Here is an 18490-nt window from a genome sequence, read left to right as displayed (position 1 = left end):
ATAAATACTTAAAGGACAATTCCGGGCAACTCGGGCTGTATTTTCCTAACATTTTAGGTCCAAAAGAAGGAATTTGAAGGTTTTCAGTTTAATTGCTCAGTTGAATTTACCTGGCATTGTCCTTTAATTGGTTGGAGGTGTGAAACTATAGAAATGGAGCGTCAACACGTGCACATTCACAGCTGCAGACACAAACACACACATGTATTGAGGTCTTCCCGTAACATTTGGTTGTTGCACAATAACGCACTATTATTTAACGTGTTTTCAGTGTGGTACAGCAACCACACACAGAGATGAACAATAAATACTTAAATGTACACTGCAGTGCAAAGTGTGTCACTCATGAGAGCACAGACACACATTACAGTTTAATGCATGCACACACACACTACACACACACAGACTCACACACACACACAGACAGACGCTCGCCTCACCAGGTCGTCCAGGATGGTGACGGGGAAATCGAACATGCACATCTTGACGGGCTGAGCGAGCGCTCTGTGCAGGCTGAACAGCGACTTGGTTTCCATGCTGCACCCTGAACGCACCGCGCAGCTGGAACCGCTGCTCCACCGCTCGCAACAAAAACAACATAAAAACCCACGGCAACAAGAAAATAAAAACAGAAGAAATCCAAGAAAGAGAAACACAAAAGTAAAAAAAAAATAATAAAAAGGAGAAGGAGGAGGAGGAACTCCCCGCTGCTGCTGCTGCTGCTGCTCGTTGCTCCGACACAAATCCTCTCACTGAGCAAGAAAAGAAAAGAGGAACCTCTCCACCTCTACCTCCTGTTCTTCTTCCCAGCTACCAACAACCCTGCCCCTCACTTCCCTTCCTCCTCCTCCTCCTCCTCACTGGGGAACGTCTTAACGCTCAGCAGCTGCTCTCTCACTCTCTCTCTGGTCTTTCTTTCCGTCTTCTGGAGGTATTGCCCAACACTCAGCTGTTGTGCCACAACCGCAGTGTGTTTGCTGCTCCTCCTCCTCCTCCTCCTCCTCCTCCTCCTCCTCCTCCTCCTCCTCCTCCTCCTCCTCCTCCTCCTTCAGACTTCCAGCGACAGACCCAGTTCTGGTTTGCGTTGGGGGGATTTAAAAAAGCAGAAAACCCCCTGAGCCGAGTGATGAAATGCAGCAGGTAGAGGGTCAGGGTGTCCGTCTGCTCGCCGTCCGACTCTCCTCTGCTTCATTAGGCTGCATCGGTTTAATCAGGAGAGAAGGAATCGGCGGTGTAGTGCCAGACTCTCTCTCTCTCTCTCTTTCTCTCTGTGTGTGTGTGTGTGTGTGTCATTAAAGATGAAGCAGCTAGGCTGACTGTTTCTGAGGCTGATGTATGAATCAACCTCTCATTAATGCTGCTGCTGCTGCTGCTGCTGCTGCTGCTGCTGGGAAATGTGAGGGGAGAGCAGACGTTCTGGCAGCTTACCAGCACCTCATCTCAAAACTGTTTTCTTTTTTTTTTTTCCTCTCTCTGGTTGAATATGTAGCCGTGACGATGAAAGAGGCCGGTGAAGTCAGAGAGGAGGCTGACTGACTCCCGCCTCCTCCTCCTCTTTGGACTGTTATTAAATGTTTGATGGGTGTTTTTTTTTGCTGCTTCGCTCTCGGCGCTGTGCTCTCTCTGTCTCTCTCTTTGCACTGCAACCATCACACACCAACAACAACAAACTGTCAATCAAATGACGTCTGCGTGGCGTTTATAGTTCCTACCGACTGATATCTGACGGTGCCAGGCGGCGACTCGGTCCGGCTGCGCTCTCTACTGTCAGTCAGTCAGTCAGGCCACATCCTGTAGCTGCAGCTCTGCTAACATGCTAACATGCTAACGTGCTGTGAGTCACTACGTTTCCTCACTCTGCTGTTACATGAACACTGTTTTTTTTTTTTCAAGATAATTCTGCATAAGAAGAAGTAGAGACAATTGAAACATGGTGCGATGTTAAAAATCTAAATTTACATTTCCGTTTAAAGCCCCAGTATGTAACTAATTTGTCTTTTTATTAGCAAAAATCAAACATTGCTTTCATAAATACGTATTTCACTGAAGTGGAATCACAGCTGCATACAAATGAAAGCTTTCTCGTACCTTAGAATGAGTTGTTACAAGTTGTTACAAATACATAAGTGGGCGACGCACCGAACCGAGGCGGCCATGTTGCATCGCCATTTTTTACGTTGAGTGGCAGCGTGACCGTAGGTAACCACGGAAACTCAGCAGAGCTGTGGGCTCGGCCTGTTAAAACTGTCACCACTGTGTAGTGTGAGGAAGGACGGAGGCACTGGTGTTGCATTCAGGTGCAGTCAGGCAGACGGCCGTCGGCAAACCAACCGGATGTCATTTTACTCCACCAGAGAAAGACGGTAAAACAATACGACATCACCATGACAACATGTTGTCACGACTGTATTATTTTTGCCTCGTGCTGGCGGACCACTTGTTTACATGGACACTTGTTTATCCTGTTACATGCAGCGTCTGTTGTCTGTCTGACGTCCGCCCGATTTCACCTGAATGCAACATCAAGAATACGTTCAGATGTGCAACCGCACCGCTAGATGGGGGGAATTCCTACACATTATACCTTTAAAGGCCCAGTGTGTAATATTTGTCAAGGTTTGTTGTCAAAATCTTAATATACTACCCATGAATATATTTGTATAAGTGTATAATCGCTATAAAATAAAATTTGTTTGGTTTTCGTAGCCTTATAATTCTTCTTTTATATCTACATATAGCAAGGGTCTTGCTTTAGGGAGTATCGCCATCTTGTGCTGCCATGTTTGTGCGTGCATACCGTATTTGTGTATTTTTTTTTAGCATATTCTAGGTCTTTATCAATCGATCCGATGGACGTTCTTCTCTTCAACTTCCTCCGTTACGACGTAAATTTAGTGTAAAGACGACGAGCTGCTCCTCAAGCTGTTAAAACTCTGACTGTGACTCAGCCTGCAAAACACAGACCGATGTGAAAATGTCACAGGCCTCCGAGTGATGATGACGATGATGATTATTATTTCATCTGTCTCCACTCACCTGCTCATCTGTGAACCTGTTAATCAGCGGGTTATTAGTGAGGCTGTGACTCAGAACAACAAACAGGAAAGACGTCTCTCCACAGTGTGGTGTGAATCAGACAGTTCCTTAATCGGCTTGTTGGAATTAGTTTAGCTTAGCATCGTCACAGGGTCTCCCAATCAAAACAATAGCAAAAGACGACGGGAAAGAAGCGGAAATTGTTGTCCTCACAATCACCGCCAATGAAAATCATAAACCCATCTGTCACCTGTCCAGCACGGTGCTGCCACGACAGTTTTAAAAACGCAGAATCGAACTTCAGCGGCTAAACCATGCAGGTAACGATCGATCATGATCTACAACGAGGATCGGTGAGGTCGTCTGCTGCTGCACAAATTCTTTTTCTCAGCAAAGATGGAAAGTACTATTGAATCTGTTGTTTTGAAGGGGAACTATGCAAGTCTGGTCGCGTTTCTGCTGTTTTGCTAACCCTCCTCTCGGCCATGTGCAACACTTGGCGCTTTAGCCTTTGGTGCCTCTTCAACCGACCAACCCAAGGAAAGAGTCTTCCTCCGCATTCATTTAGAAGAAGTCCAGGTAAAACAAATTTTACTCTAATCCAATTGAGGATTAGAGTCCTCAATGGGCCAGATCGGGCCGACCAATCTGACCGGTCACGCTAGTTGGGGCCAAATATATACTGTATGACTTGGGTGGAGTCCAGCCTTGGGCTTCCTTTTTTGGCCGGGTTTGAATTGAATTCCTTTATTGTCATTCATACCAAGGTATAAACGAAATTCAAATGCAAACCTCCATGTGGTTAAAAACATCAATGAAGATAAAAAAGAAAGACACACAATCAACAACAATAGTGGGTCATTCTAAATGAATGTAATGCTATTCGGACTTCATGGAAGGTAGGATGTCGCCAGAAACGACTGGTTTGTTTATTCTCTGAACCGACCGACTGAATTATGAAGAATTGAACCGATCTACTGACAAATGTTTTACCAAATGGCCGTAACAGTGGCACCAAAGGGAAAAGAACAATTTGAAGGGGTCGTTCAACATTTTGGCAAATTGGCCCATTGCCATAATCGCTGTAGTCATAGCAGTAGGTTCGTTACCTTTAATTGTCGGTGCAAGCTATTTTTAGAACGGCGGAGCAGAGCTGTGAGCTGCTCAGAGCTACGCTACGGAGGCTCATGGGATTTCTTGGTTTCCCTCATCAAACTCATCAAATACACAATCCAACAACTCCAAAACGCTCTGGTGGACAAATTAAGACCTGCACATTCACCACGCTATGAGATAATAAGGGAAACCAAGAAATCGCATTGCATGGACAACGAACTGCACGGCTTAGAAACTGCTCAAACGGCCGATCTAGTGGGCTTTGTGAGAGGTTTTGTACATTCACAAGAACTTGCACGGAAAACAGACCCGGCTTCTCATTGAGACCGGCTTTTATTTGCTCAAACTGCTGCTCTTTAATTTGAGTTCTTTCATTACAGACGACGTTGGGCCAGATTCACCTCAACACTGGAACAAAGCTCTGTCGACCCGGTCCGCCTCCTTTGTCCTAGATAGAGTTCAAAGTACTGTACACACACAGGAAACAACGTGACGGTGACTTAGTTTGTAACGTCTAGTCTGACGTTAGACAGAACATTTCATTACAACAAACTAACCTGGTTAAACTTTCACAATAAACTCAATGTTCCCATGTTTTTTTTTTATTTTGTCCTGGGAGCAGAAACATCTTTTATATTTTCTTGGTTGATGCTCAAGACTATAAAAGGTTTCCAGTCAACCTTGTTGTATGTAGGTCACACAGCTTTTACCCCAAATGGGTGAATCGACGAAAGAAAGAGGAAGTAAGTTTTGCTTTGACCTGAAAAAAAGCTGTGAAAACGTGTCTGTGTTTTGGTTTTGAAAGCCTCTGCGGGCTTTGTTTTTTGTTTTTATCATCTCACTTATCACACAGAGTCGTGCTTTCTGTTCTCTGCTTTGACCACTCTGCTTCTGTTGTTTCATCATTTTGCAAATGTACAAATCTAAGCTCGTCTCCTCTCAGAGTAAACACGCAGCCTGTGTGATTATTAACCGCGTCTTTTGGGAAATCCAACGAACCCTCTGCTGTATACACAAAGAGATCCTCATGTGAAAAAAACTGTTGTTCTTTCTTCACTCAGCTAATATTTGCACATTTACAAGAGAGTCCGTCTAAATATTTTAAGTGTGTGTGTGTGTGTGTGTGTGTGTGTGTGTGTGTGTGTGTTGGGAGGAGGAGGAGGGGGGGTTGTAGTTTCCGGGGGAACAAAGGCAGAATTCAGGCCCTGATTCAGATGCAAATGATGTTCGACGTGGTGATTTTTAAAGTACAGCAGCGAGTGAAGATGAAGTGCCGCTGCTCTTTAAAAAACTGAGACAGTAAAAGAAGAAGAAGAAGACGAAGACGAAGAAGAAAAAAGAGAGAGAGAGAGAGAGAGAGGGCGAGCGAGGGGCTGAAACACCACTGGGAACTGCTTTCAGATGCAGAGGCCGTCCCACGGCTGAATACTGTAGAGAGAGTGGTCGTCATGGAAACAGGGAGGCAAAGCTGGCTCTTCATAGGGCTACAACCCCCCCCCCCCCCCCACACACACACACACACACACTGCAAAAACTCAAAATCTTACCAAGAATATTTGTCTTATATTAGTCAAAATGTCTCATTTCTAGTCAAAATAAATCTCATTCTACTTAAAATAAGACTCATCACATTAAAAAGTAGCTTGTTTTTTAGACAGTTTTTACTTCTTTCAAGCATATTTTCACTTGAAATAAGAAGAAAAATCTGACAGTGGAGCAAGTTTTTCTTTCTTATTACAAGCACAAAAATCTTCCTTTAACTGGCAGATTTTTCTACTTATTTCAAGTGAAAATTTGTTCGAAACAAATGAAAATGATATAAAAACAAGGTAGTTTTTAGGCGATGAGTCTTATTTTAAGTGGAAAGAGATTAGTTTTGACTCGAAATGAGACATTTTGACAAGAAATGACACAAATATTCTTGGAAAGATTTGGAGTTTTTGCAGTGCACTCCTCCCATCCTGCTCCTCCTGCTCCTCCTCTTCTTCTTCTTCTTCTTCTTCTTCTTCTTCTTCTCTCCTCTACAGACAGCGAGCCAGGACAGGAAGTCGGTCTGTAACCTGCAGGTCGGCTTCCTGTGGCCTCGGGACAAAGGCAGGACGGGCGGTGCAGGTACACAACAAGTACAAGTCCGAGCCGGGAAACGGTGAAGCGATCTGTCATCTGAGAGCTGCTAGTTGGGGCTTCACACCGCCAGGGCCCCTGGTGCGTCCAGACCAAAGGAATAAAATCGGTTCTCAACAAAACCCAAAAAATAGTTGGTTTTCCCTTTGCAAAACCTTGCAAATTATCTTGGCCATGGAAGAAAGGGAAGACGCTGCACAATCAGCTCCAAGTGCAAAGGATTTAATAGACAACGTCTTGGCCAGTGTAGCCGATGATCATATCTGGCCCTCTGCATTGTGTTTCTCACGGCCTGTCCTAGGTGGAGTTCGAACCCTGGTCTCCTGCACGGCAGGCGACGATGCTAACCGCTTCGCCAAGAGGTTGACAACCGCTTGGGAAGTTGGTTAGCACGTCCTTTATGGGTGAGTGAGGGCACATCCGTTACACCAGCACGGGGTCGTAGGTCATGAGGAGAAGGCAACGACTGACAACATGGAGAAGAAGAATTCGCAGAAAACTAAAATGTTTGGTAGCAATTTTGGCATCAAGAGAATTTCAAGAAAAGCTAGAAAGCAGCACAAGAAAGAGCAGATTAGAGTTAGGGTAAGCTGAACTTGCAAAAGAGATGGCAGAAGAGTTGTCCAATGTTAAATGTAGTCTACGTCGCTTTTATGTAACTACGGTATGTACCTCCTGTTTTTCATAGTGGGTTCACTCCAACACCAGACCAAATAATTAATACACTTAAAGGTCCAGTGTGTATTAATTGTCAAGGTTTATTGGCAAAATCTGAATATACTACCCATATTTGTATTGTGTATAATCGCTATAAAATAACATTTGTTTGGTTTTGGTACCCTTATAATTATTCTTTTATATCTACAGTATATATACAAGGGTCTTGCTTTGGAGAGTGACGCCATCTTGCGCCGCCATGTTTGTACGGCAGCCCGAATGGAAAATCTAGCCAACCAGAGAGCATGTTTCAAGAGTTTCAGGTTTAATAAATAAACCAATGAAAAAGAAGGAGGAGGAAACAGCAGAGATATCGTAAAATAGTTTAGATCTTCACCTCATCGCTCCTGAAACACTCCCAGTCGTCACAGTCGTGGTTTTGTCCTTGTCTAGCTAGTGTGGACTAGTGAGACTTGTTGCGTATGAAGTGATGAAGCCCCTTGGATAAGAGGCAAAACGTATTCCCAGACAAATACAAGTCCAGTTGCCTACGATTCAATTTGCCCTTTAATAGCGTATTTGTTCCCCAAAGATTTTGCACTGGTTGGACTTAAACAATGATGAAAGGAGTTGGTTAAGTTTAGTAAAAAGAGCAGGTGGAGGCTAGACAGGCAGACTAGTCCCTGTCTGCGCTCTGCTGCGTAATTACTCACAACCATGTGAGCTTTCCTCTATCAGCATGTCTTAAAGAAGGGAGTCACCTGTTGAGTAACGCACATTTCCTTACATTGAAAGCCTTGTCTGAATGGTGGGACGTTCGCATGTTGGAATAGCGGTATGTCTGAATGGTGGGATGTCAGAATGACAGCATGTAACCTGTGAGTGAGCGCTGTAATCTAGAATCTGAACTCTAGATGTCACGGTTTCCCCCCAATTTTACACACTGGACCTTTGAAAGCCTGAAGGGTTCCAGAGGCAGCAAGAAAGACATTTTGTGGCTGTTTCTGTTTACTTGAGTAACGCAGCGTAACTTCCTCCCACTTAAGTTCCGCTCAAACTGGTGTGAACGTGGGCTGGTTCCCCAGAAAGCACCAAAGATCTGAGACTCCAGAAAGGAACCGGAACCGGAACCAGAACCAGAACCAGGATGAGCTGCAACAGACGACATCTTAGTCACAAATCACAAACACTAGCGACACCGGGACGTAACTGGACTCACAGCAAATCAAATAGACAAGCACACACACACACACACACACACACACACAATCGTGCAGACACACACACACACAGTGTTTCCAGAATGTGTTGAAGCATGCAGCTCTGTGTTTGCTGAGCTCAGATTTTATCTGGTGTTTTTGTCACCACAGCTGGCTGCTTTTGTTCTGTTGTGAAGCTGCGTTCAGCTGCAGACATCCAGTCTGAAAGGTCAAAGGTTTTTTTTTCAAGTTAAAATTGCATCAAACTTTAATATAACGAGGTAACATCCTCAGCTTTTTTTATTTATTTTCTTGCTGTGTTGACAGTGTAGCTGGCCGTGTTGTCGTACACGCTGTTGATAGGAAGGTTTCTGCTGAACCTGCAGCTTCACAGCGACTCATTGTTGATCTGTAACTTCGCTCTCACAGCGCCGCGTCGCTTTGTTTCCGCCTGCAGCTGCTGTTGTTGATGATGTTGATGAGCAAAGGCTCTGAAAACTCCACTGTCCTCCACCTGCTGAGCAGCGAACGCAGCAGGAGGAGGAGCGTTTAGCAGCTGAAGAGCCAGATGTTTCCCACCTCAGGAGTCGGAGGAGGTGGAGACCAAACACAGAGCTGAAAGAGGGCGAACACCCCGGCCTTTAGATTCTGCAGTAACTACACTGCCAAGAGTTCAACATCAGCTTAGAAGGTGATGATATTAGGGATGTCACGATTACTTAATTCACAATTAATCGTGGTGTTAAACGCCACAATTAATTAATCGCAAAGATTCCTAAATAACGTCACTTCCCAGAAAAGAATATGTTGGAACCATATTGGCAGATTTGCGCGTAACGTAACATTGAATTGGTAGGAATTCAAATGTTAGTGTGTCATTTGTATTCAAAACAAAACAAAACAAAACAAAAAACTATTAAAATAAATGTAAATATTTGGTATAGATAACAATTTATGACCTGAATATTTCAAACATTTCCCCTGGGGCAAGGCAAGGCAATTTTATTTGTATAGCCCGTTTTTACAAACAGTTTGTCTCAAAGGGCTTTACATGGCATCGTAACAACATCCTCTGTCCTTAGACAGAAGTAAGCAGAAGTAAGCGAAATGTTTGTGTTAATATAAGTCTTAAATAGTTGTATCTTCCGACAGCAATCACTTACATAGAGTGTTTGGTCTGAAACACGGGTCTGTCAGTCACTCTGCTCTGCTGTAAGCCGAGGAGAAAACTTTCCTTGTATCCTACAACCTTTATCCAATGAGGAGAGAGAACAGCATAAAGGGGCGGTCCTCTCTGTGTGTGCAGCCAAGGGATGCGCGTGAATGTGGTGACGTAGGGACGAGGGCGGGGACTGCTAACTCCATCTGCTGACAGGAAGTTAGCCAAAACCACCGGATCACTTACTTCTGCTTTCATAATTGGTCATATATTAATAGATACTTGAAATATTTTGTGTAAACAATGAGTAATGTAATTATATTTTGACTATATTTGATTTTACACATTCATAGTGTTGTGAAATTAATTAATGCATCATAAGCGTGATAATCGTAACACCGTGATTATTTCTCTGACAATAATCGTACCAAGAAAATTCATAATCGTGACATCCCTAGATGATATAAAACGGTCAAATACTTGCAGTTCTTGCAGGTTAAAGATTTGTTAACTCATTGAGTGCCAACCACGTAATTTCTCGTTTTTCGTTCCCATGCGTTGAGTGCCAAAAACGTAATTTTACGTTTTTTGCTTTTTTTTTAAATTATGAAAATAGACACTTTAATACACATTATATGTAAATTTGGGGACTCTACGACGAGGAGAACTGAAATAGATGACGATCAAAGTCACATGACAGCTCATGATCTGGAAGTTTTTATCATAACTCGGCTTCTGCAAACGAGTTCTGCATGCAGATGCAGCGCAGCTGCTGCAGCGCAGCTGCTCTGCTCTCACCCGCGCTGCAGCTCCAGCTGCTCCAGCAGCTCGGAGCAGAAACAGGAAGCTCTCAGCCGACAGTCCGCCCGGTCTTCAGCTGGAGCAACACCGTGTCCTCCCCAAAGTCCTCCCGCGATAAAATCTGATGGTCTCTGGGCCAAAGCAGACCGGCATCACCGACCCGTACCACAGAAGGACCGCGACCACCGGCGGGACCGGTGTTCCCGAGCCGCGGTGGCCGACTGACCCTCACGCTCCGCGGGGAGAAGCTGTGACACGGCACGGTGCGTCTGTGTTATTGTTGTTTAGTGGCGCCCCCCCCGCCCCCGATGGTGGTTTTGTGAATAGAACAACAATTGTTGTATATATTTATCTTATACGAGCCCTTTGATCCAGAAATGCGAGTGTGAGAAGAGCGACAGACACAAACAGAGCAGCTTTCATAAAAGACGCTCTATCTCCTTTTCTAGAAAAAAAGGAGGGATTTTGGTGAAACCCAGCCATGTTTAGCTTGACTTTTCTCAGGAACGGAGGCACGTAGAAACAAACGGTTTGTGGTCATTTGAAGCATTAAGTTAAACCTTTCAATTGAGCTACAGTATGTGTTGGTGGCAATAATATAGAATACACTGTGGCTCTACAAAAATCGTCAAAAATGGTCTAAATTGCCGGTACACTTGACTAAAACTTTGGAAAGGAGCACGGCACTCAATGAGTTAAGAACTACTCACTGCCCTGCAAACATAGTTTACAACCGCAGCTTACAAGCTAACATACAGCATAAACAAATGAAAGTGCTTACCGCTCTGATCTATCAATCAATCAATCAATCAATCAATCAATCAATGCAGATTTCTCAATGAGGAAGTGATTAGTCTGGGGCCGTTGACTCTCTGTTTTGGTAAGGAACCAGATCCAGGGCGAGAGAGAGACAGACCTTTCCGTCAAAATAAAAGCACTAAGCTAATAAAATGCGGTGAAACTCTTTAATTTAAGGAATATCATTTTACAAGAAAGTCCCAGAGCCATTAAGTTAACATTTTGCTTCTATTGTATTACAAGTTAATGTCTATTTTATAAGTTTTATGTTGGTGAACTGAACACTTTTACTTTGGTGAATTTTGTGATTTCCGGTCCCGCTGGAAAAATTCGGAGTGTAACCGATCCCAGGCTCTTTGCCCCCTGAAGAGCCTGGTGATGGCGAGGCTAGGAAGTGATAGCAGACGAGCAACAGACACTAAATAAAAGAGAGGAGTCTAGAGAGGAACTTCAAACTCCTGCTCATCCATTAGTGCATCAAATGTTCCGCTGTGAAATTTGAAGCTGATTTCAATCTGCAGGTGATTCACCTGTGACAGGACGAACAGATCTCATCACAGCAGCAGCAGCAGTCAGAGTTTATGTCTTTGGCCTGCAGCGACTCAGGATGGAAAAACTTGCTTTCAGTCAGTATGAGCACACCTGCAAATGATTACAGCGTCTACACACACACACACACACACACACACACACACACACACACACACACACACACACACACACACACACACACACACACACACACACACACACACACACACACACACACACACACACACACACACACACACACACACACACACACACACACACACACACCTAACCCACAAACGTGGAGAGTGGGCCGGCCTCGAAGAGCAGATTAAAGAAAAGACAGATTTGATGTGGAGGAAGCCTCAGCAGCAACAAGTCAGAAATGTTGTAGCTCCTGCACTTTGCAACACTGACAAGATTTCAAGGACAGGCTCGTCCCCCACACACACAAACACACACACACACACACACACAACTAATGCTTCTGAAAAAAAAGAAAAGGCAGAGAGAAAGAAAAAACCCTCGGGACTAAAAAAAGAAGGAAAAAAAGTCTGATTCTTGTCACATTCCATCAGACAAAGAAGTCAGATATGCTTGGAGTGAAGTCAAGCTTCAAGAACAGACAGAGTGGTTTCTGGAGCGCCGTCGTGCAGAAAATGGAGCAGAGCGGCAGCAACAGAACAGAACAGAACAGCTCACGGCTTTATCTACGGTTCCTACCAGAAAACAAGGAGGAGGGCGGAGGAAAAAGAAAAGGCAAATAAATGTTTCACAGAAAAGGAGGATAAACATCAGTGTGATACCAGCGCAGAGAGGAAACAGGATCTACGTGCAGTGGAGAGACTAAGAAGAATAAGGAATGGTTGTTGTTTATGGTGAAATACAGGCTGTGTGTGTGTGTGTGTGTGTGTGTTGACATCCTGCAGCAGCTCTCATCCTGCTCGCCTCACCCACGACCTCTGACTCTGATTCATTGTGTTGTTTTTTTTTTTACTTGATCAGGGTTTCTGGATCCTCCGAGGCCCAACGTATCCCAAGATCCTTTGCGTGGCAGTGATGGAAACAAACAGTACCAACACCAGGCAAAACTAGGCTTGTCACCATACTGGAGTTTCAGTAGCCAAATAGCAACACCAGAGAACTTCCACGATTTTTGATATTCATTAGATAGCTACCACGATAAAAATAAATGATGAAAATAGAACCTATGTACTAAATTCACTACTTTAAAGTCCCAGTATGTAACTTATTTGGCTTTTGATTAGCAAAAATCAAATATTTCTTTCATAAATATGTATTTCACTATAGTCGAATCACAGCCGCATACAAATGAAAGCTTTCTGGTACCTTAGAATGAGTTGTTACAAGTCGTTACAAATACATAAGTGGGCGACGCACCGAACCGAGGCGGCCATTTTTTTACGTTGAGTGGCAGCGTGACCGTAGGTAACCACGGAAACTCAGCGGAGCTGTGGGCTCGGCCTGTTAAAACTGTCACCACTGTGTAGTGTGAGGAAGGACGGAGGCACTGGTGTTGCATTCAGGTGCAGTCAGGCAGACGGCCGTCGGCAAACCAACCGGATGTCATTTTACTCCACCAGAGAAAGACGGTAAAACGTGGGTCAGGTAAACAATACGACATCACCATGACAACATACTGTCACGCCTGTATTGTTTTGCCTCGTGCTGGCGGACCACTTGTTTACATAGACGCTTGTTTATCCTGTTACATGCAGCGTCTGTTGTCTGTCTGACGTCTGCCCGATTTCACGTGAATGCAACATCAAGAATACGTTCAGATATGCAACCGCACCGCTAGATGGGGGGAATTCCTACATGTTATACCTTTAATAAAAAACTGTTTCACATCAAACGTTCAGGTTGTTTAAGCTCTGCATGGCACGTCATGTTTCCGTGACAACTGACCGTAAAAAGACATGTGGTATGTCATGTTTCCGTGACAACTGACCAGAAAAAGACGCATGTGTGACCGTTGTTGTCTGGCCTGCCCTGAGTGGGTTTCAAACCCGCGTCTCCTGCACCGCGGGCGACGATACAAACCGTTTCGCCAAGAGGTCAATGACCACTTGGCGAGTTGGTTTGCACATCTTTTATTTATACCAAAATATCAGTTCTCATGACAACCGTATAGGGCCAACACCAATGCAGATGATATTAGGGAGTAAAACATGTCTGATCACCGATGACATTCCTCTTGTGTAAACATAGATTTCTTGCAATGACTCTCAAATACGGTCCAAACTGTTGTTACAAATCTGTGTTGGAGGTTCAATATTTTACTGTTTACCAACTTACTTTAACTTTATTGATTATTCCAAATGTCCTCAGTGTAACTTCTCCAGTGGATCGACCAATGACAGGACGTCATTTTCTACATGCAACCAGACAGTTTGAACGTCGGTTCTGATCACTGGGACTGAGACAAATGATCAGAGGGTTAAATTCCCTGTATGGAGCTTTTAACTGGATACGCAAAAGTCTGTGGTTTCTGCTGATGTGTCTCTGTTACCTACAACAGCAAATGAGCCCATCAGTGTGAAGATACGCTATTTCTAAGTAGTCTAATTCTATACGTCTAGAAGGCATAGTCGGGTCGGACCACTGATGAAACCATACGAATAGATAGATTACGCTGCTAAAAAAAAAAAAAAAACAAGTCCCGTATTCTTTCCGACGTTTCCAAAACAAATCTACACGCGCCGGCCAGACAAACGTCTTCATGACAGTGGGAAATGCAGTCTTCATTCTGGAAAAACACCACCGCTTTCGTCCACAGAGGCCACCAAAATCAACACTAAATGAAAAGTCTGTACAGGGGCTTTAAATCCATCAATTGATCGGCTCAACAACAACAAGCCTTTTAAACCTCAAAATCTTTTAACTCTGATGGTAACGGCAGGTAAAAACCAAGGGTCTCACCATCGCAGGAAAACATCACACTCAAAGGACACGACGGACCCTTGATTTTTTTGGGATGGTATCCCAGCATGCACCGGGTAATTATGATAGACAAGTTGTACACACACACACTCGAACGCACTCCACTGAGAAACAAATAATCAATATCAAACAATGAATGTAAATGGATGAACTTCCTGCCGGCTCAGACTCAGGTCTCCTCACCTCTGGAGCTCTGGAGTTTTATTGATGCATCAGCTTTGTGTTTATGGTCCCTGATGCTGCTGAGAGGGAATGAACAAGAGGAAGTCACCCCCCCCCCACCACACACACACACACACACACACACATCGACCCCTCCCACAGTTCTTGGACAGCCGAGGTCACGACCTCCACAGGCTGGAGGACGTTTCCTGGAGGGTTTCTGGTCTGCAGCTGAGTCCAGATTTATTTTTGGCAAATGATTCCTTATTTTCATTTAGCGCTGTGAAAAATTAACATAATAAAAACACGTTTCTGTTAAATCCCATCGTCTTGACCTTTGACCCTGCCCTGTAGTTTGACTTTAGATCCGTTATGTTGTTATTGGAGTATATTTTGTATGCTACATGCTGCGAGGCCTTTGAGCACTCTTCTGGTGTTGTTTTTGGTTCGTGTGTGATAAAGTCACATTTGCATAGAGCAGCATATTTGTCTTTTGTTAAACTATTATTGAAGAAAAATCACTTTAAATGTACATTTCGGTTAAATAAAACAATGTTAATATTTCATCTTTAAAACAGCCCAAAATGTTGCCTGTTATTTGATTATTTTCTTTAAATAACTGTTAAATAATGTCAGAGAGTCCGTTTATAATGTCTGTAGACTCACTTTCTAATTAAAATTTTCATTACTGAAGTTAAAGACAGAGGAAAAATGTCATGTCTGATGAGCTGATGTTCTAATATTACACAGGAAACATCTGTTTGACAACAATCAACTGAAGAATCTTGGTTTGTTTTTTAAAGGGACTTTTGTTTTGGTGGGATTAAAGAGAAAGACACATTACACTGCTGATCCAGTGTAATGATTAAATAATATGAATAATTTTATCTTTAGTAATCGAATAAACTGTAGCCTAATTAGAATTTGTGCAGTTTAACATCTGCACTAATTGAGGCAGTTTCACAGTTTTGTCGCTGTGTCCTATGGTGAAAATGTGTTGAGATGCTTGTGTGTGTGCGTGCGGAAATCACAGTTTTAATAAACTTTGACTTAATGGACTTAGTGACATATAAGTAGCCAGAGATTCACCACAAACAAACTGTTCAAACTGAGTGGATATTTAATTAACTGGATAAATACTATTAGAGCGATCCGAGGCAGCGCAAAAAGTCAATTTATGTCGACGTGGAGGAAAAATGACAGAAATTATAGCCTAAGTCATTATTACACTTATTCCAACCAGGACAACAACTGATTTCACGACATTTTCCACCATTTTCTGGCACATGGTGTGGTAGAGAGAGGTAGACGTTAAGCAGGGCAACAGAGAGGGAGAGAGAGAGGGAGAGAGAGGTAAAGATGAGGATGATGGAGATGTGTGTGTGCATCCTTACAAAGGTTACAAAGGTATATCCATCACCTGCAAAAGCGGTGCACACACAGCACAAACCACCACCGCTAATCAACACAGTAGCCTATAGCTACAGCGGCCGGATATGCAAATGAGCCCAGGTGTGTGTGTGTGTGTGTGTGTGTGTGGTCTCGCTCGTGCTATTTTTTTTTTTTCCTACCTGTTTTTCCAGCATGATCATTCTCTCAGTATCATGACCTTCATGGAGTGTGTGTCCATGCGAGTTCAGGTTTCACGGTTTCACAGACACTCACTAAGGCTACTCCTCCTCCTCTAGTCTGCCGGCATCTTGTTTCCTTGTTCCTTCACGGACGATGGGAAAAAATAGATAAAAATAAATAAATAAGAGGGGGAGTGGGGGATAAAAATCCAAAAATTAAAAAAAGAAAAATGTGAATAATAATCCGGTGATTTATCCTTCTTGAGACAAACGTCCTCGCCGACTCCAGTGTGGATGTAAAAAAAAAAAAAAAAAAAACATACAAAAAGAAGCGACCTGAAGGAGCGTTTTTATGATTGTTATTCACGGAGGAGAGAAAGGGGGGGTAGAGAGGGGGGGCTAGCGTGCTGCTACTAGCCTTACTAGCCAGCTAAACCCAGCGTTTATCAAAATTGTATTTGCCCCCTCCTGCTCTTCTTCTTCACATCCATCCTCCTTCTCTTCTTCCTCTTCCTCTTCTCTCTCTTCCAGTTACGCTCGAAGAAACGCGGCGGCGGCGGCGGCGGAAACGCGTCCTCGTCCTCGTCCTCGTCCTGCAGCATCGGCGGCTCTCGCTCCCCGCAGCACCGAGTCCTCCTCCCTCTCCCTCCGCCGACTGCTCCACGACATCCCCGGGAAGAGGAGCTCAGAGTCCGGGGGTGGGGTTGGGGAGTGGGGGGGTGGGTTGATATGGATGTAGTGGTGTTGGTTGGTTGGTTGGTAACAACACTGATGCTGAAATGGATGATGGTGATGAAGAGGAGGAGGAGGATGCTGCTGCTGCTGCTGCTGCTGGGTGAAGAAGGGAAACTCCACTGCTTTCACCGACCGAGACCGAGACGCTGCTGCTGCTGCTGCTGCTGCGGTGGGGGGAGAATAGGAGCATCTCAGAACAACGAGCTGCTCCTGAACGCACCACACGAAGCACGACGACACACGACGAGCGAAGCCAACAGGCGCCGTTGAACGCATCTCACTGTTGTTGTTGTTGTTCAACAGTGGATTTAAATCAGCTTTTTCTTCTTTTTTCCCTTTTTGTTCTTTTTTGACTCCGTTTATTTGCTGATAAAATGAACTAGTCGATTGCATAGTTTTTAATATAATATAATAAGCTAAGCTTCAGCTACACCTTTTTGATCTAAAAGTCTATTTTCTCTTCTTTTTACCTATATATATATATATAGGTAAATAAGTAAAAAAAAAAAAGATATATAGGTAAAAAAAAATATATATAGGCCTATATATCTTTTTACCTAGGTAAAAAGAGGAGAAAATAGACTTTTAGATCAAAAAGGTGTAGCTGAAGCATAGCTTATTATATTATATTAAAAACTATGCAATCGACTAGTTCATTTTATCAGCAAATAAACAGAGTCAAAAAAGAACAAAAGGGAAAAAAGAAGAAAAAGCATAAATATATATATATGGCCAATAGTAATATATATATTTACTTTATATATATATATTACTATTGGACATATAACTGGCCAATTATATAAAGTGTTCATCTAGTTATTTTGTTAATCATTAACTTCCAATGTTTTTTTTTTAAACCCCTGACATGTCTTGAAAAATATATTACTATTGGCCATATAACTGGCCAATTATAAAGTAAAGTAAATAAAAATAAATAAATAAAATAAAATATAGATGATGATAATAAAGCACTTTATAAATGGTTTTTAAAGATACATTGAAAACCTGTTGAATGAATATTGGACAATATTAGATTATATAAGCAGCTACTGGCCATATAACTGGCCAATTCCATATCTATGTTTTCCCATAGCTATAGCAAAAATGGTAAAAAGCCAACTTTCTAGCACTATTTTAATGAATTTAAGAAATATAGCACCACTGTGGATTTAACATTTATAAACCAACAATGACAAACCAGTTTTTCAAGACATGTCAGGGGTTTAAAAAAAAAAACATTGGAAGTTAACGATTAACAAACTAACTAGATGAACACTTATACTGCATTACTGTTCATTGATATTTTGTCATAAATGATCTTATTTATCCAGAGTTAAATATTTAGAACTACACAGTGGTTGCAACGCTGCAGAGTGGAGTAGGAAGAAAACCAAGAAAGACTGGTTTTCAAGAAACTTTGGTTTTATCAGCCATTTTTTAGGAGAAAAAGAGAGTTACTGTAGAGACTTTGACCATTACGTAAACAAACGCTATAGTTTTTGTTTAATGGTCAAAGTCTCAGTCAAACATCATATAGAGACATGGGTCAATAATCAGGGAGATTTAAAGCTGAGTGGAAAGTTGAACTGGTGTATGAACTTGGTGGTAACTTGAAGCTAAACAAGAGACACACTGTG

General features: G+C 42.9%; 1 protein-coding gene across 3 annotated transcripts in view; it reads right to left on the bottom strand.

The window, feature by feature from the left end:
• The window catches only part of LOC310991329 (ral guanine nucleotide dissociation stimulator-like), an 81910-nt gene extending 65720 nt beyond the window's left edge, over positions 1-16190 (bottom strand). The window contains exon 1 of one of the 3 annotated variants that reach the window (XM_083978991.1): positions 16119-16190. In XM_083978991.1, coding sequence (XP_083835117.1) covers positions 16119-16139 — 21 coding nt within the window. In that variant the 5' untranslated portion in view covers positions 16140-16190. Of the gene's footprint in view, positions 1-440; positions 697-16118 lie in introns of those variants that run through there. The other 2 variants (XM_083978990.1, XM_083978992.1) reach the window with 2 other exon arrangements.
• Positions 16191-18490: the final 2300 nt, after the last annotated feature.

This window comes from Trachurus trachurus (assembly GCF_905171665.1).
Source record: "Trachurus trachurus genome assembly, chromosome: 9".
Lineage (NCBI taxonomy): Eukaryota > Metazoa > Chordata > Actinopteri > Carangiformes > Carangidae > Trachurus > Trachurus trachurus.
The sequence above is the reverse complement of the archived record's forward strand: the minus strand, read 5'-3'. Positions and strand labels throughout refer to the sequence as shown.